The sequence below is a fragment of the Rhinoderma darwinii genome, chromosome 1 (assembly GCF_050947455.1).
Source record: "Rhinoderma darwinii isolate aRhiDar2 chromosome 1, aRhiDar2.hap1, whole genome shotgun sequence".
Taxonomy (NCBI): Eukaryota; Metazoa; Chordata; class Amphibia; order Anura; family Rhinodermatidae; genus Rhinoderma; species Rhinoderma darwinii.
In genome coordinates this window covers 436,533,350-436,553,672 of record NC_134687.1, presented here as the reverse complement: position 1 = coordinate 436,553,672, position 20,323 = coordinate 436,533,350, and the positions used below count along the sequence as shown (strand labels likewise).

Genomic DNA, 20,323 nt, shown 5'->3' with positions numbered 1-20,323 from the left:
CATTAGCAATTACAGTAACGGGAGAAGAGTAATCTCATCAATAGTATTAGGTGTCATGCACATGGCAAAGACATGTGTACAGAGACTGTACATAGGCACATAGAGACCCTTCATCTCCATTCTACTGAGCAATAAAGACCCCATTTGTCAAAGTGCTAAGGCAAAATACCTCTGTAGTATGGCGTCTGTGAAAGCATGGCACTTTCTTTTTTTCCCTTTGAATTCATGTGGCATCTGACAGAAAAAAAACAAAAAAACTTTTTATTCCTTTATATGAAGCAGGAGGCAAAAGTATAGTAGAGCCCCATACACCTCTAAGGATATGGCTTCGTAAAAATTCATAGGTTGTGCAGAGTCGTAATATGGTCGTGTGCATTAATGATAAGTTATTCTGAATTAGTGTTGTTATCTTTGGGATATGATTTGCCTACCATCAATTTAAAGTTATAAAAACAAGGTAAACCATCAATTATTGCTTCTAGTAAGATTGGAAATGCTTATATTTAATCTCCTTCTCACTGATTTCCTTACTTCTTTATTCCTCAAACAATAGATTATGGGATTAAGAATAGGAGTTATTATGGTGTAAATGATTGCCACCACGCGATTAAGTGTGGAAGAAAAACTCACTTTTGGTTTTACATACATAAATGTAACAGTGCCATAATAAATAGAAACAACAATTAAATGCGTGCAGCAGGTAGAAAATGCTTTACTTCTGCCTTCTGTAGGTATAGTGATAACTGTTGCAATTATATGAAAGTATGAAAGTAAAGTTACGAAGAATGAGGTTAATATTACCAAAGAAGCACAGGAAAAATCCAGTAGGTCAATTAGATATGTGTCTGCACATGCAAGTTGTAAAAGAGGGGGGGAGTCACAGAAGAAATGGTTAATTACATTACTTCTGCAAAATGGAAGCTGAGAGATTAAAATTATATTGGGAAATGTAGTTACAAGACCCCCAATGATTGCGGTAATAGTAAGGCTACGGCACTTGTAACTATCCATAAGTGTTGCGTAATGCAGTGGATGACAAATGGCAAGGTAGCGGTCGTATGCCATGACACCAAATAGAAAACATTCTGTGGAACTCAGGAAAAAGAAAAAAAACAGCTGCGTTATGCAACTGGAAAATGAAATAAATCTTCCATGGGATGTGATTGTATCCAAAACTTTGGGAACTATTACCGACACATAACAAACTTCTAGAAAAGAGAGGTTGCGAATATAAAAGTACATTGGTGTGTGTAGACTTCTCTCAGTACTAGTAATAATAATGATCACAACGTTGCTCAGAAGAGTTAATAAATAAGTCATTAATAATAAGAAAAAGAAGAAATATTGGAAAATAGGTGTTCCAGAAAACCCAACAATTAGGAATTCATCAAACACACTTTTATTGTCAAACACAATTTCATAGTCTGCAAAAAAAAAGAAGAAAAATAAATATCTATATATTAAAAATAATAAAACATGGAAAGAGCATTACTGAAGCATACGTAGCACATGCTTTGATGATTTGAATGTAAACAGACGTATATTCCTAAACATACAGCATACTACTTCAGAAAAAAATCCAAATATGAGGCCACCTTAAGGCTAGGTTTGCGCAATCTAATGTGTTGCAGTATATAGTCTTTCTGACAGGCTTCTATTAAAGAGGCTCTGTCACCAGATTTTGCAACCCCTATCTGCTATTGCAGCAGATCGGCGCTGCAATGTAGATTACAGTAACGTTTTTATTTTTAAAAAACGAGCATTTTTGGCCAAGTTATGACCATTTTTGTAGTTATGCAAATGAGGCTTGCAAAAGTCCAAGTGGGTGTGTTTAAAAGTAAAAGTCCAAGTGGGCGTGTATTATGTGCGTACATCGGGGCGTGTTTACTACTTTTACTAGCTGGCCGTTCTGATGAGAAGTATCATCCACTTCTCTTCAGAACGCACAGCTTCTGGCAGTGCAGATCTGTGACGTCACTCACAGGTCCTGCATCGTGACGGCCACATCGGCACCAGAGGCTACAGTTGATTCTGCAGCAGCATCAGCGTTTGCAGGTAATAAGAGCACAAGAGGGGGTCGTCTCCTTTTTCTAACGATTTAAATGCTGCAGTCGCTATTGACCGTGGAATCGAATGGGTTAAACGAGCGGGTATGTTACTGTAAAGTGTCAGTCGTAACATACGGCCAACAACCGCATTGTATGGAGCGGGATCACGGGCAGTACATACTACCCCTACCCGTCAAATGTCGGGAAGGGGTTAAAATTACAGAGTCTATAGAAATACTGCATAGATAAAAACATATAAAGGCAAAAGGTTAGATTTACTAAGCAAAATGCATACGCAGCCCATCATTCTGCCAGAATTCTGGCTGTTTTATACACTTTAATGGTGTGTGCAATTATTTTTGTGCAAAATATTGATGCAAAGTATGCCATTCATGAGGTAACATAAGGAAGAGATAAATGTCTAACATTTAGGCTGGGTTCACACGAGCACATTAACGTCCGTAATGGATGGACGTATTTCGGCCAGAAGTCCCGGACCGAACTCAGTGCAGGGAGCCGGGCTCCTAGCATCATAGTTATGTACGATGCTAGGAGTCCCTGCCTCTCTGCAGGACAACTGTTCCGTACTGTAATCATGTTTTCAGTACGGGACAGTAGTTCCACGGAGAGGCAGGGACTCCTAGCGTCGTACATAACTACGATGCTAGGAGTCCGGCTCCCTGCACTGAGTTCGGTCCGGGACTTCCGGCCAAAATACGTCCGTCCATTACGGACGTTAATGTGCTCGTGTGAACCCAGCCTTATAGCTAAGTGTGCTAAATGTATCATATTTCATGAACCACTGTGGTTAATTTGGTGCAGTTTCTGCTTGACTACTCTAGTTTTATCCTGTCCAACTTTAATGGCTAATTCACACGAGATTGTTCGGTCCATGATATATGGACCGTATTTCGGCAGTATTTCCCGGACCGAACACACTGCAGGGAGCCGGGCACCCAGCATCATGGTTATCTATGACGCTAGGAGTCCCTGCCTCGCTGCGGGAAAACTGTCCCATTCTGTAATCCTGTTTTCAGTCTCGGACAGTTTTCCGTAGTGAGGCAGGGACTCCTACCGTCATGGAAAACTATAATGCTGGGAGCCCGGCTCCCTGCAGTGTGTTCGGTCCGGGAAATACTGCTGAAATATGGTCCTTATATCACAGACCGAACATGCTCGTGTGAATTAGCCCTAAGGGTATGTTCACACGGCAACATAAACGGCCAAAAAACGGCCGAAAAATCGGAAGCAGAACTCCTCCAAACACCTTCCCATTTATTTCAATGGGAAAAACGGCATTCTGTTCCGATGGGCCATCTTTATACCCGACTATTTTGAAAAAAGTCCTTTAGAGAAGCCTATAAGAAGAAGGCCAGAAGAAATGCAACACCCAGAGCATGCTACGTTTTGAGCCAAGAAGGCCACTGACCTCAAAAACGTCACAAGCCAAAATGCTTTTATGCAAATCCAGCCATAGACAGTATTAATCAATCTGCCCCAGTGTGTCCAAACACTCTAATGTATGGACATGCTAGAAAAACAGCAGTCTACAAAAAAGCTTGCTTTCTGAGACCTCAGCTTGGGGATCACTTTGAGATAGGGTATACTGCAACATATAAAATTATGTTTTATGTATAAATACATACAGTAGCCTGTTTACTTATCTTTATATTCTTTTTCCCGCATCCTTCCAATAGATGATCCGTTGACATGACATTTAGAATTACTAAAGGTGTAATTTATATATAAAGACAGTGAACCTAATTATTGCAAAGTATTGTAACCTATCCTCAAGGGCAATTCTTATTTTCTCTTGAGTGTAAATACTAATACGTATCACTAAAACTGCTTTTTATTTCTAAGTAGAGGTAACTACATGATAATAATAATAAATTAAGGGGGACTTATTAGCTGATTTCTACATGGTTCTCCTTATGCAAAAAGAACAAACAGAAGCAGAAATGTTTTGTCTTTAGTCAAGCTACAGTAAGGGTATGTTCACATGGGCTATTTTCGGACGTTCTTAAACGGCTGAAAAATCGGAAGCAGAACGCCTCCAAACATCTACACGTTGATTTCAATAGGAAAAACGGCGTTCTGTTCCGACGGAGCGTTTTTTCCGCGTCTAATTTTCAAAACGTGGCCGCGAAAAAGAAGTGCATGTCACTTCTTCAGCTGTTTTTGGAGCCGTTTTTCATAGACTCTATGGAAAAACAGCTCCAAAAAACGGATTTTAAAAACGCACCGAAAAACGCGACTTTGAATAAAAAAACATCTGAAATTTACGAGCTGTTTTCCCTTGAAAACAGAACCGTATTTTCAAACGTTTTGGATTTTGTGTGTGCACATACCCTAAGGGCACGGCCAGATGTGGCAGAGTTTTTCCGTTGCAAATGTTGGTGCAGATTTGGGGCAATTACGCAACGAATCTGCACCAACATTTGCATATTTGACAGGTAATTCAGACGTTGCAGAAAAGACAGCAGACATGCCACAGATTTCAGTTTTTGCATTGCAAAGGCTGAAATCTGCAGTGAAATTCCGCTTCTTCTCGGCAACAGTCAGTGCATGCTGCGGAGGGAAAATTCCGCACTGCAGCCTATAGTCCGCAGCGGAGTTTTCCGCAACGTCTGAACTAACTTGCCTAAAAATGTATTGAAACAACTGTAAAAAACATCCGCTGGAGAATTCCACTGCGGACTGTCCGCAGCGGAATTCCACAGCAATTCCGCCACGTCTGGCCGTGCCCTAAGAGTAGTTTAACACATGAAGGTTTTTGAGAAAAAAAAGGCGTGTTTTTGTGGCATTTTTCCTGGTGCATTTTATTGCGTTTTTTTTAGACTAAAAGCACTCACAAGATGTTAGCTGAAAGTCTATAGAGAAATATAGAATGTACTACAAACAATGCTTTTTTGTTTGCGGCGTTTTTCAGTGCATTTTTGTGACAGTGACATATTTTTAAAACGCAGTATGCTCTAGGTATGGCGTGTTTTATGGCACTTTTTCCAATATGCTTCTTTATGACTTGTTACAAATGTAATGAATAGAAAAAACACCACCAAAATCATAATGAATAGAAAAAACACCACCAAAAACACTATTAAGAAACACAAAGAAAATACACTTCCCTTATGTCCTACTAGCAGCACAATAATGGGGTATTTCTGCCTCTCTGTACTAGTACGACAGATGGAATTTTAAATTTAATCAAATTAAACACTAATTAACTAGAGCCTCCCCCCTACAAAGGGACGTCTAGACCTTTCTACCTTGTGGTTTTTTCTGTGCTGTGGACTTGGAGAAAAGGTTTGCTCAGCTTGTTTGCTTAAAAAAGATGGGGACGTATGGGCACCATTATGTAAGAAAGAAATCTATATGGGGTGCTGCAGTAACATGCAAAAAATATGCATATTAGGAGAGAGAAAAGGCATATGTACAAAATTGTGCACACCCAAAATAATAATAAAGGGATTCGAAAAAACAGAAATGAAAAGACCAAACTTTATTATACACTACATACAAAATCTAAAACCATTTAAAAAACAGAAAGAATCAGCAAACCTGTAAAAATGAAACAGGAAGCAAACCACAGACAGAAATCTCAAATAGGCTTCCAAATGGGACAATATGAGCCAATATCAAAAGAATACAATAGCCATATAAATGTATTATGTGCAACTAGTAAACCTGGAATGTAACCACATGCTGAACCACACAAGAATATAAAGTGCAAAAGTGCAAGATAATATCTATACCCCAATGAGAGGAAACTATAGCCACATAAATATGAAAATATACATATATAAATATATATATATATATATATATATATATATATATATATATATATATATATATATATATATATATATATTAGCTTGGTGAACCTATCTGCAATAGGTGGGTACAGCACTGACCACTCGTCGTGAGAAGCAGTATGGTCCTAACAAGGCACAAAAAGCGTATGCTATTGGATCTAAAGAGAAATGATCATGATAGAGAAAATTGATACATGACCCAAATAGGCTGTGGAATAAGGATAGACAGCTCCACGCGTATCGCTGCCACTAGGTGTAGCTTCGTCAGGGGTGAGTCAGATGCAGCTTCTTTGCTTAGCATTATGTTTCTGTTTTTATTTATTATGCTGGACTTCCTAGATTGAATTTGGAGGTGTACAAAGGGTGTTTCTTAACCCTATGTAATCTGTGAAGCTGCTGCTTGCAGCCTGCTATTGAATATTTTAGCTTGTTGTTGCACTAATGCACATTGACCTTTTCCTCCCTCTAGGAAGTTAGCGTCCCTTGGGATGTTCTATGTGTTAAGGCAAAGGCGCCCTGAGTTTATATTTGTTTGAAGAGGAAGCCTCTTCTTTTGTTTTTTGACTGCATCCTATTCTTTGAAATATTTCCTCTTTGGAAGTAGGTTCGGCCAGTTCCCACTATTTAACCTGGGCATAGTTCTGCACTGCCTCATTGAGCGCAGCTATCACTTGGTTTTATACTTATTTTCTGTAAAACGAGATATGGTTTTTTTCTTTCTTGGTATCAATTTCTAATTAATCTATTTCTTAGATGTCTTCAGGTTCTGGCGACAGAGGTTGGAAGAAAGCACATCAGCAGAAGCAGTTGCCTGCCAGGGAAGGGCAACGCCCCCAGTCAACTTATCATTCTAATGAAAATTGTTGAAGCCCATCTGGTCAGGGGTCCAGGATGTTGACCAGGGGGAAGCTCTAGTCTCCACCTCTCGTGGACCTAGGGCCTTTAAAGTGGATGAAGCTATGAAAAAAGTTATGATGGCAAAAGTGGAAACATCCTGCGTTCGGTCCAGGTTTCCTGTGAATGAGTTACACTTAAGCAATGGAGTCCCCCTCCAAAGATTTATATGGGACTCACCTTATAGAGGTCGCCTTATCGTGGCAGGTGGGCTCACACAATTTGATCAAAATGTGCGCTAAGAACCTCACTATTGTAAGAAGATTCAACAGCAATGCATATTTATTTTGTTATAGTGTTTAGGTGGTATTAATGTTCACAGAGTGCTGTCACCATTTTTGTGTATTGTATTGTTTTGCAGTCTTAGACTTCCTTGCACCTGTATACACGTTTTGTTTAGTTTTGTTAGAATATGCTGATCAAACTTTGTTGTCTCTTATGTATTGCATATATGTGGGGTTAACTGCTTTATTTTTTAGTCTTGCACTCCTCCCTTTCTGCCCTGGGTGATTTAAATTAGTTTAATGCTGGTTCCTACCATCCCCAAGTATATGTAGGCTTAGTCCCAGTTCTGGGTATATGAGCAGTGTAGGGACCCACCTTATAGAGGTCGCCTTGTCATGGCATGTGGGCTCACAGAATTTGATCAAAATGTGCGCTAAGAACCTCACTATTGTAAGTAGATTAAGCAGCAATGTATATTTATTTATTTATGGTGTTTAGGTGGCATTAGTGTTCGCAGAGTGTTGTATATTGTATTTCAAAGATTTATATGGCTATTACCAATATTGTCCAGGCGTACTATTTTATCTGCTAAGGTTAGGTCAAATCCTGAAGTGTGCGCTCTGAAGTATCTAATCTGCTGGGCATGGCCACTGGCACAATGGATTACATGTCCGGCTACGAATAACAAGATTGTGAGTTCGATTCCTACCTGGATCGATAACGTTGCCTTATCCTTTAGCTAAGCTAAGTGTGCCTGATCACAGATGTTGCTGTAGGCCTGAAAGGTGTCGGCATGGAAGACTGGCTGGAAATCCCTGGTTCCATTGACTTCTGGAAATCTCCAAGGCTCAATAAAAATGGATCCTTCAGATTCAAGTAGACATAAATGCTGGAATTGCACATGATGATATCAGTAATTGGGCGCCTGACTATCTGGGTTATACTAAATCCCAACAGGTAAGGTTGTCAGACAAGACTATGGCCCAATCTACCACAGGTATACGTTCTCTCTGGCTTAAATTTGGAGTTGCAGTCAATGCTTCTAAATAGACTCTTTTGCTCCGAGCTAATTAAAATCATGGAGATCTTCTCTGACAAGAAGGAGTCATCATTATTGCAGTTATTTGAGGTAGACATAGACCCTTCAAATGCAGAAAAACTTCCTCTGACTCCACAGAAGTCAATACCGAGGCAGACCAGGGTTCCACAGAGTGAGATTAAAAGGCCCCATAACCCTTAATAAAGTCAATCAGTATGGCCGAGCAGTCTAGGGCTCTGCGTTAAGGTCACAGTCCCCGCTGGAGGCAGTAATACAGATTCCATTTCTGACATCAGAAAGACCAAACTCTAGCGCCAGATCCCTTTCTGTAAGGGGCACCTCCAACTGTCTTCTCTTCTGAAGCTGGCACAGTATAAACTTTCCTGGTGTTGAAGATCATGCAGTCCAGATAATCGCTTCCTCCAGGAGGATTTCACATACTGCTCCTTTACATCAGGTCACCTTGGATTTCTTCCCTCCTCAGTCCAAGCCAAAAGTTTTGAGACTGACACAAATTTTGGTTTTCACAAAGTTTGCTGCTTCAGTTTTTATAGTAGTAATTAGCATTAACTATAATTTGTTATGAATAGTGATCAGATGAATTGCAATTAAATGCAAAGTCAATCCTTGCCATGAAAATTAAATTAATTACAAAAAAAAAACATTTCCACTGCATTTCAGGCTTGCCACAAAATGACTTGCTAACACTATTTCAGTGATATTCTCATTAGCTCAGGAGAAAGTATTAACGACGACAAGGCAGCGGATATCACTTTGTCATGCTGATTGAACTATAAGAGCAGATTGGTTGCTTTAAAAGGGGGATGGTGTTTGAAATCATGGTCTTCTTCTGTTAACCATGGTTACCTCTATGGAAACACGTGCAGTCATAATTGCTTTGCATCAAAAGGTCTTTACAGGCAAGGATATTTCTGTTTGTAAGATTGCCCCTAAATCAACCATTTATCGGATGATCCAGAACTTCAAGGAGAGAGGTTCAATTGCTGTGAAGGCTTCAGGGCGCCCAAGAAAGTCCAGCAAGTGCCAGGACCATCTCCTAAAGAGGATTCAGTTATGGGATCAGTTCAACACCAGGGCAGAGCTTGCTCAGCGATGGTAGCAGGCGGGTGTCAGTGCATCTGAACACACAGTGAGGCAAATTCTTTTGGAGGCTGGTCTGGTGTTAAGAAGGCCAGCAAAGAAGCCACTTCTCTCCAAGAAAAACATCAAGGACAGACTGACATTCTACAGGAAGTACAGGGATTGGACTGCAGAGTACTAGGGTAAAGTTATTTTTTCTGATTAAGCCCCCTTCAGACTGTTTGGGACATTTGGAAGAATGATTGTCCGGAGAAGAAAAGGTGAGGGCTACTATGAGTCCTGAGTCATGCCAACAGGACTCATGCCCCCTTTTGGGAAACTAAACCACTTAAGAAATCTATCTAGAGGTTAAGTGAGCATTTATACCCCACAGGTTTTTTTGAGAATTTATTAAAAATAGGCCGTGAAAATGAACATCAACATTATTTCCACAAAAATGTAGATTTTTTTCATTTTCACAAAGAATAACAGAGGAAAAAGCACCCCAACATTTGTAAAGTAATTTCTCCCGAGTACGGCAATACCCCACATGTGGTCATAAATGCTTTTTTTATTAGAAATTAATTAACCCTTTCCGGAATGATCTGTTTTTTGCTTTTTCTTTTTAGTTTTTCCCTCCACGCTTTCCAAAAGCCTTAACTTTTTTATGTTTCCATCAATAAAGTGGTGTGAGGGCTTATTTCTTGAGGGAGGAGTTGTAGTTTCTATTGACACCATTTAAAGTACCATAACATGTACTGGGAAACTGAAAATAAATCCGTTGCAGGCAGAAATTGGAAAAAACTGTGATTCCTCCATAGTTTTTTGGGTTTAGTTTTATTGCTTTCACTGTGCAGTAAAAGTGACAACTTAATTTTTTTCTGCAACTCAATACATTTACGGTGATACCAATTTATATAGTTTTTAAAAAAAATATTTGACTACTTTTACAAAGTAAAAACTATTTGTTAAAAAAAATTGTTTTATTTCACCACATTCCAAGAGGCATAACTTTTTTCATATTTTGGGAGGTGTGAGGGCTTATTTTTTGCGGGACGAGCTGCAGTTTTTATTGGTAACATTTTTTTCTTTTTTTTTATACGCCGTTCACCGTGGGCTATAAATTAAAATGTTACTTTATTATTTGGGTTGGTACCATATGTATATATTTTTTTTTTATTGTTTTGCAGTGTTTTTGCGCAATAAAATCACTTTTTTTATAAAAATATACAATTTTTGTGTGATCACAACTTTTATAATTTTTCAATCAAAAAAGCTGTGTAAGGACTTGTTTTATGCGGGATGGGCTGTAGTTTTTATTGGTACTATTTTAGGGTACATGCAAATTTTTTGATAATTTTTTATTCTAAATTTTGGAATGGGTGGTCACCAAAAGATAGTGATTTTGCCAATGTGGCGATACCAAATATGTGTACTTTTTTTAACGTGTTCATTTTTTTCCTATAATAATAGTTTTATAGGAAAAAAAATATTTTTTGTTTTTGTAACTTATAACTTTTATTTGTACACTTTTATAAAACATTTTTATTACCTTTTGTTTACTTTTTTTTTTTTTGTCACACTAGGGGATTTGAAGACTTGCAACTCTGATCGCTGCTAAAATAAATTACACTACGTACGTGTAATGTATTCTAAGGGTATGTTCACACGCTTAACCAAAAACTTCTGAAAATGCGGAGTTGTTTTCAAGGGTAAAGAGCTCCTGATTTTCAGACTTTTTTTAGCAACTCGCTTTTCTCGCAGCGTTTTTTACGGCCGTTTTTTGGAGCTGTTTTTCTATACAGTTAATGAAAAACGTTTCCAAAAACGGCTCAAGAAGTGACATAAACGGCCCGTTGGAACTGAATGTCGCTTTTCCCATTGAAATGAAATGGGCAGGTGTTTGGAGGAGTTCTGCTTCCAATTTTTCTGCCATTTCGAAATACTGCTTATTTCCGGCCGTTTTTGGGCCATTTTTCGTGCCATTTTTCGGGTCGTTTTTCGGGCCGAAAATGGCTGAAAAGCAGCAGAAAAATCGGATGCAGAGCACCTCAAAACATTTGCCCATTGATTGCAATGGGAAAACTTCATTCTGTTCCGACGGGCCGTGTTTTTTAAAAAAAACGGCCACGAAAAAGAAGTGCATGTCACTTCTTGGGATGTTTTTGGAGCCGTTTTTCATTGACTCTATTGAAAAATTGCTTCAAAAACAGCCGTAAAAAACGCTGTGAAAAACGCAAAAAAATAAGTCTGAAAATCAGGACCTATTTTCCTTTGAAAACAGCTCCGTATTTTCAGACGTTTTTGCTCATAGGTTTCCATACATGGCTGCGCGGAGGCCATTGTCTGGCTTCCGGTTGCCATGGCTAACAATGTCATAGTGGGACTAAAACAAAACTTTAAAAAAAATAGATGAACTAGGTTTATAATAATAAAAACTCCCAAATAAAAAAAAATAAAAAAACTTGTTTTCACCTTTCAAAATGCTTTATTCTAAAGGGAAAAAAGAAATAGACAGACATAATTGGTATCGCCACATCCACAATGACTAGAAAATATCATGTTATTTAAGACGCACAGTGAACACTGTAAGGGCATACCCAGACGTGGCGGAGTTCCTCCGCCACTGTCCGCATCAATGTCGCACAGAATCTGCGTTGCAGATTCTTTTGCGTCTTTGCCTGAAATGGGCATTAAATTGATGCGGACTAGCCGTTGCGTATTGAGGGGAAGAGGGCTTCCCTTCTCTGTATCAGTGCAGGATAGAGAGAAGGGACAGCCCTTTCCCTAGTAAAAGTAAAAAGAAATTCATACTTACCCGGCCGTTGTCTTGGTGACGCGTCCTTCTTTCGCCATCCAGCCCGACCTCCCTGGATGACGCGGCAGTCCATGTGACCGCTGCAGCCTGTGATTGGCTGCAGGCATCACTTGGACTGAAACATCATCCTGGGAGGCCGGACTGGAGGAAGAAGCAGGGAGTTCTCGGTAAGTATGAACTTCTATTATTTTTACAGGTTGATGTATATTGTGATCGGAAGTCACTGTCCAGGGTGCTGAAACAGTTACTGCCAATCGCTTAACTCTTTGAGCACCCAGGACAGTGACTATTTACTGACGTCGCCTAGCAACGCTCCCGTAATTACGGGTGCGCACACGTAGTCACCCGTAATTACGGGTGCACACACGTAGTCACCCGTAATTACGGGAGCCCCATTGACTTCCTCAGTCTGGCTGTAGACCTAGAAATACATAGGTCCAGCCAGAATGAAGAAATGTCATGGTAGTAAAACCAATACGCTCCGCAGCACACATAACATCTGCGGACTTGAAGTCAATGGAGAAATTCCGCAATGAGTTCGCAACAAGTCCGCTACACGTCCGCAACAACCAGTGTATGCTGCGGACACCAAATTCCGCACCGCAGCCTATGCTCCGCAGTGGAATTGTCCACAACGTGTAAATGAACCCTACTAAAAAGCTGTGGAAGGCAATGGAGAAACGTGTACGCTGCGGATTTCCGCTGCGGATTTCCGCTGCGGAGTGTCCGCAGCGGAATTCCAGAGCAATTCCGCCACGTCTGGTCATGCCCTAAAAAATAAAATAAAAAATAATACCAGAATTGCTGTTTTCTGTCTATTTTGCCTTCCAAAAAACTCAATAAATGTGATCAAAAAGTCGAAATGGGACTAATAAAAAGTATGTCATCCCGCAAAAATTAGCCCTCATACAGTTAAGTTGACAAAAAAATAAAAATCCTACGGCTCAGGAAATTTGGTGACACAGAAACAATAACTTTTTTTTAAAAATAGTGTCTTTGCCAAAAAAAGTTAATAAAAGATAATTAACTCCTTACTGACCAGTGCTTTTTGCATGTCAATGACTAAGGATTATTTTTTGTTTTTTCACGGTCGCATTCCTAGAGTCGTAACTTTTTTTATTTTATCTACATAGTTGTATAAGGGCTTGTTTTTTGCGGGACGGGTCGTATTTGTCAATTGCACCATTTTTGGATGCATATAATATATCAATTAACTTTTATTAACTTTATTTTAGGAGAGAATTGAAAATAAGCAGCTATTCCAGCATTTATTTTAACATTATAAATTTACGCCGTTTACTATGCAGCGTAAATAACATGTTACCTTTATTCTATGGGTCGGCATGATTACAGGGATACCAATTATATAAAGGTTTTATATGTTTTCCTACGTTTACACAGTAAAAACCCTTTTAAGAAATGTACTTGTTTTTGAATCGTCGCATTCCAAGAGCCGTAACTTTTTACATTTTTAGTCGATATGGCCGTATGTGAGCTTTATTTTTGCGGGGCAAGGTGTAGTTTCCATTAGTACCATTTTGGGGTACATGGAACTTATTGATAAACTTTTATTTTATCTTTTTATGGGAGGAATGGGAGAAAAAAAAGGAATGTTGCCGTAGTTTTTTACTTTTTTTTGGACGCCGCTTACCCGGTGGTTTTATCAATGTACTAACTTTATTGTTCGAGTCGTAATGTTCGTGGTCATACCATATTTGTGTATGTGTTATTTGCTTTGAGACTTTTACTGTAATCTTTTTTTTTTCATAAACTTTATTTAACTATTTTACGCCTTATTCACACGAACGTGTCCGTTTTGCGCGTGCAAAAAACGCTGCCTTTTTTGCGTGTTGCAGTTCCATGTGTCATCAGTGTTTGCTGCGTGGCTGTGTGATTTTCACGCATATGCCATCCTTATGACATGCGGTTTTGATGTTTAGAAAAATAAATGAAGGAAGTGCTTTTATTTTTCCCTTCATTTCTTTATCTACTGTTGCACGAATCACGTGCGACACACGGAAGTGCTTCCGTGTGCTGCGCGTGATTTTCACGCACCCATTGACTTCAATGGGTGAGTGATGCGCGAAAATCGGGCAAGTATAGGACATGTCGTGAGTTTTACGCAGCGAACATACGCTGCGTGAAAATCACGGACTGTCTGAATGGCCCCATTGACTAACATAGGTCCGTGTGAAAATCACGCGCCTATCACGGACATTAAACACGTTCATGTGAATAAGGCCTTACTTCTTTTTGTCCCACTAGGGGACCAGAAATTGACATATGGTGCGTATTTTTCAGACCGCAGCATGTGAATTTCTGCTGCAGAAAGTTGCCAGAATTGCTGTGTTTTTCAGAGGAGATGTCTCCATCTCCCAGCATTGTGAAAAACGCAGCAAAATAAGCACCATTTACAGAAGTAAAAAAACGCAAGTAATGGTGCGTTTTTTACGCAGCGGAGAGTCTGCTACTTTCAATGGAATTGCTGCACAAATTTTCTGCATCAATGACGTTCTGTGTGGACAAGTTCGTAGGTGCGCATTTTACCTGCAGAATTACCTGCACTTAAATGCAGTTTTGATGCAGATTTTCTGCACCAAATTCCTCAACCTGTGTATGTAGCCTTTACAGATTTTGCTAGGGATTTGCAGCAAATTAACCCTTTGCATTGTAAAGGGTAAAATACGTTCCAATTCTGCAAAATAATAGGCATGCTGCTGATTTAAAAATCAGCACCACATCCTAAATTCCATGCAGATTTTTTCTGTTGCATGTGCATGGGGTTTTAAAAACCCCATTTACATGAGTTAGGGCTTATTCAGACGAACGTGTTAGGCTATGTTCACACGCTAAAGTAAAAAACGGTTGTAAAATACGGAGCTGTTTTTAAGGGAAAACAGCCTCTGATTTTCAGCCATTTTTAAAGCATCAAACGTTTTTTGATGCGTTTTTTGGAGCCATTTTTTTGGAGCTGTTTTCTATTGACAGAATGAAAAACAGCCGCATAAAAAAAGGCCTGTCTAAACGAAAATCAATGGGCAGATGTTTGGAGGCGTTCAGCTTCCATTTTTTCAGGCGTCTTTCGAGGCGCTTACGCCCCGAAAAAAGTCTGAAAATACAGCGTGTGAATATTCTCAATACTACGTTATTTTATCCCCTTAATGACCGGGCCTGAAAAGACCTTTATGACCAGCTACATTTTTCTGTTTTTAAACAGAATTGAGGACAAGGACTCAGAACGCCATAAGTAATAGAAACAAGCACAAAATTGTATTTATTACAATAACATACAAGGAAAAAACAATTAAAAACAATAGCAAGGATCTAAAATACAGTGTATGTGTGGACCACTCAAAAGATATTAATATTACCACAGGTATGATGTATAAAACACACACTCTAAACGTGTGTGTACCAGGCAGTAGCGGAAGCCGTAGGTCAGTGATATGTCACCGCAATGTCTCACCTGTGCTATAAGAATAAATGATCAACAAAAGTGAAATTCAGTAATAAGTAAATATCAAGAATTTTGGACATGAAAGACACTGGGGGCAAATATCACACCGAACATTGCTACATAGTTCACTATACATAGGTCAAAAGGGAAGTATCCTGGCATGTCCTATGATGTAAATCAAAGCCTGCCTGGAATTTCAAAGAACTTTGTACAGACAGTCTTACCCATGGAAGTGGAGAGAGTAAGGTGGTCCACGCAGTATAACTAAGTGCAATGACGCCGCGACGCGCGTTTCGCTGGTACTTCTTCTTCAGGGGGACTTGAATACTATATGTGAATGTCCAGTTTATATATGTGTCCCCCTGTGATCAGCGGGTGTGTTCCGGTGTATCCCATCGTCCGGTCTCTGGCGCATGCGGGTGATTATACCTGAGGCCGCGAGATCTCTGTCGCCTGTCTTCACACCCCCACTGTGCTTGCGCGTCTCCAAGGACGCGTCTCTAGGGAGCCTGCTCAGGCGCAGCGCCCGTGTATAGACGAGAGGAGAACGGAGCGGGCCCTCAGTCTCACCACACCATGTGCAAGCCCAGGGAAAAGAATTCTACCGTGAGTATGTATGTGTCCATTTAGTCTAACGGTGTAGTGTATGGTAAGTACATGGCAAAGTAAATCCCCTAATTATATCGAAATAACAATATAAAGACGTGATGACAGAAAAATGTGTGCATAGTTAGCCAACCAAATACATATAAAGCATATATCAGAAATAATATCAATATAAACTAAAAAAATAATTATATCAATGATAAAGTGTGATTATATACACAGGAAGTAGTACTACCGTGCAAAAAAGTGTTAAATATACATAGATTGCGAAAAAGTGAATAGTGCAATAAATACAGGCCAAAAGCAACAAACAAAAAAATATAATAAAAAAAATATTAATAGGAAACAAAAAAACATGAGTTAAGTACATGGATACCATGTAGAGAGGACGTGAACTATAAAAAAGCATTAAACCCACAAGAGTTTAAAATATGTATTAACTGTTGTCAAAATAGAAAATACAAAAAATCGGACATGATGGTTACATTTGAGAGACATAATAGATAGCGAGGAAAAAAGTATCTTGTTATAAAAATGTTGCTAGATGATCAAAGAGCGTATCTGATGACTCCTCGTACTTAATGCGTCTTCGAAGACACCCGAGAATCGGACACTATACAAATCCTCTAACGGAATCTGGACATAAGTATAAAACAAACAATTAATAACACATAATAAAAACAGCAGACAGAGGAACTTATAACCAATTATATTTTGGCAAAGGACAAAAGCAGCCTTATAAAAAAGCAGCAAAACTTAATTTCTCATTGAGACCATGTGGAGCCATAGTTCCCAGGGTGACAATCCACCTACATTCCTTCTGTGCAAGCATCATCTTCGCATCTCCACCTCTGACACCACAATGTATCCTATCTATACCCCATGACAAAAACGTTTTGGTGTCACACCCAGGATGTAATTTGAAGTGTTTAGGGATGGTCTTCATTAGTGTTAGGTCATTGATCTCCTTTGCGACGATTGTGTCCCGTGCATGCTCCCGTATGCGCATTCTGAGTTGTCTAGAGGTTAGGCCTAAATAGACCTTTGGACATCCGCATGTCGCATAGTAGATGACATGAGTTGTGCTACATGAAATGTAGTGCAAGATTTTAAACCGCCATCCATTTTTAATGGAATCAAAAAAAGATGTTCGTGATACCTTAGTGCACGCCACGCAATCCCTGCATGGAAAGCAGCCTTGAACTGGACTTCTTGTTGAGAAGGGGTTCGGCTGTTTTGATATATAGTGGCTATTAAATAACATGTCCTTAAGATTTTTGCTCCTTCTCTCCGTCATCTGAGGGTTTGATGGTAGGGCTGTAAAATGGGCCAATGTTTTTGTAGTATGGTTCTCATTGTTTGCCACTGGTTATTATAAGTGGAAATAAATCTGATCTTATTGTTTGCCACATCTTTCTTTTTAGTTCCTGTCGGGTGCAATAGTTGTTTTCGTTCCATTTTTTTCGCCCGACTATACCCCTGCTTAATGCATCTCTGACTATAGCCTCTCTCTCTAAATCTTTCTTTTAAGTCTAGTGATTGGTTCTCAAATTTTGTCTCAGAGGAGCAGATCCGCTTCATCCTCAGAAATTGACCAACCAGGACAGCCTTAACAGTGGAGTATACATGTGCCAAGGTCGCATGCAGGAGGGAATTGACCGACGTCTCTTTCCTAAAGACGTCAGTCTGTAGTATTCCCTCCTCATCGGCCTCGATGGACACATTGTCTATCAAGGATGTAGGTGAGTTTTATGTTCAGGGTATTAACATTTAGTTCCTGCATGATGCTAATCAGTTGTGTTTCTGTGCCTTGCCAGATGATGAACACATCATCAATATAGCGCAGCCAGCACTGCATATGGTCAGCGGTGCGGGCGCCATCACCATGCATAACATGTCTTTCCCAAAAGCCAAGGAACAGGTTTGCATATGACGGCGCGCACGCCGCACCCATGGCAGTGCCTTGCTTTTGAACATAAAAGGCACCCTTGAAGACAAACAGGTTGTGGGTAAGAATGTATTCCAATAGTTCAACAACGAAATCACATACCTGGCTGTCCCGGTTGCTCATTCCCAAGAAGAAGTGAACCGCATTGACCCCATCCTGGTGTCGAATACTCGTATACAATGACTCCACGTCGACTGTAACTAGGAACATATCTGCCTCCAAAGATATTCTATCTATTCTTGGGAGTACATCGGTGGTGTCTTTCACGTATGAGGGTAAGCCTTCAACTAATGGCTTCAAATAGAAATCAATGAACCTACATACCGGGTCACATAGCCCCCCAATCCCCAACACTATCAGTTGACCTGGTGGATCTACCAGGCTTTTATGGACATTAGGAAGGAGATAAAAAGTGTGGATTCTGGGGCATTTTACTGTAAGCCCATCAAACACCTTTTTAGGAATTATCCCTTTGTCCAAAGCTGTACTTAGAATCTCATCCAGTTCAGAGGAGAAGGAGCATATCGGGTTGTATGTAAGTTTCCTTGTCTCTCAAATGGCGAAATGCTTCTCTCTCGTATAATTTGATTGGCCAAATCATAATGTTCCTCCCCTTGTCCGCTGCTTTATATACCACATCATCAAATGGAGATTTGTTTAAAGTCTTCCATCACTAGCTTGGTAAAAATCTCAACTTGTGGGCAGAGGGACAGGGGGGTGAACCTTGTTGATTTAGGAACAATCGAGGTTGGAAACCCACCTTGTTCAGAGGGAATTTGTTCTTGTAGTAATTCTTCCATGGCTAACATTGCTTCTTTTTCCATCATGCTATTAAGGCCATCGTCAATTTCACCCCTACCGTGAAGTTTTTTCAAGATCAGCTTACGTGAGAACAAATAAAGATCTTTTACCCATGTAAAAAAATCAAATGAATAACTCGGGGAAAACGTAAGTCCCTTATTAAGGATATCACATTGTGTGTCAGAGAGGATATGCGTTGATAAATTGATTACCTCCAAATTCTTAGATTTTTTTATTATCTCTCTGGAACTTCTTACACAGCGTTCCAAATTATTATGCAAATGTAATTTTTTGCTGATTTTCCTAAATAGTCGAAACGAATGACAGTCAGTATAATCTTCAAGCCATCAACCGTTGGAGTATAATGCAAATTTTATTGAACAAATCTCCTAATGATAACAGATTTTTTTTTTAGAAGTAAAAATCTCAAAATGCACTGTTTCAAATTATTATGCACAACAGAGATCCAAACATTTTAAAGGTTGTAAAGAGAACTAAAATGGTAATTTGTTGAATTTGCAGCATCAGGAGGTCATATTTACAGAAATCAAAAGCTCTTTCAATCAAAAAAATACTTAACAGGCCAAGTTACATGTTAACATAGGACCCCTTCTTTGATATCACCTTCACAATTCTTGCATCCATTGAATTTGTGAGTATTTGGACAGTTTCTGCTTGAATATCTTTACAGGATGTCAGAATAACCTCCCAGAGCTTCTGTTTTGATGTGAACTGCCTCCCACCCTCATAGATATTTTGCTAGAGGATGCTCCAAAGGTTCTCAATAAGGTTGAGGTCAGGGGAACATGGGGGCCACACCATAAGTTTCTCTCCTTTTATGCTTATAGCAGCCAATGACACAGAGTGATTCTTTGCAGCATGAGATGGTGTATTGTCATGCATGAAGATAATTTTGCTACGGAAGGCACGGTTCTTCTTTTTGTACCACGGAAGAAAGTGGTCAGTCATAAACTCTACGTACTTTGCAGAGGTCATTTTCACACCGTCAGGGACCCTAAAGGGGCCTACCAGCTCTCTCCCCATGAGTCCAGCCTAAAACATGACTCCGCCACCTCCTTGCTTACGTCGCAGCCTTGTTGGGACATGGTGGCCATTCACAAACCATCCACTACTCCATCCATCTGGACCATCCAGGGTTGCACGGCACTCATCAGTAAACAACACGGTTTGAAAATTAGTGTTCATGTATTTCTGAGCCCACTGCAACCATTTCTGCTTGTCAGCATTGTTTAGGGGTGGCCGAATAATAGCTTTATACACACATGCAAACCTCTGCAGGATCCTACACCTTGAGGTTTGCGGGACTCCAGAGGCACCAGCGGCTTCAAATACCTGTTTGCTGCTTTGCAATGGCATTTTAGCCGCTGCTCTCCTAATCCTATTAACTTGTCTGGCAGAAACCTTCCTCATTATGCCTTTATCTGAACGAAACCATCTGTGCTCTGAATCAGCCACAAATCTTTTCACAGTACGATGATCACGCCTAAGTTTTCTTGAAATATCCAATGTTTTCATACCTTGTCCAAGGTATTGCACTATTTCACGCTTTTCGGCAGCAGAGAGATAGT

The 20,323-nt window shown here is 39.7% G+C and overlaps 1 protein-coding gene across 1 annotated transcript; it reads right to left on the bottom strand.

Annotated features, from left to right (window-relative positions):
• Positions 1 to 465: 465 nt before the first annotated feature.
• Positions 466 to 18,757, bottom strand: LOC142651712 (olfactory receptor 2AP1-like). Its single transcript, XM_075826776.1, has 2 exons — positions 18,694 to 18,757; positions 466 to 1,424 (listed from the first exon to the last, which is right to left on the bottom strand). Exons 1-2 carry the CDS (start codon positions 18,755 to 18,757, stop codon positions 466 to 468), a joined length of 1,023 nt encoding a protein of 340 aa, XP_075682891.1.
• Between the last annotated feature and the right edge of the window lie 1,566 nt (positions 18,758 to 20,323).

What these genes read in the sequence shown, in the direction of transcription:
- LOC142651712 (XM_075826776.1), bottom strand. Translation starts at nt 18,757, where the DNA reads ATGGAAAAAGAAGCAATGTTAGCCATGGAAGAATTACTACAAGAACAA. An exon ending in ACAAATTCCCTCTGAACAAG is followed by an intron (nt 1,425 to 18,693) that starts GTGGGTTTCCAA and finishes TTTTTTTTGCAG; the next exon opens with ACTATGAAATTGTGTTTGAC.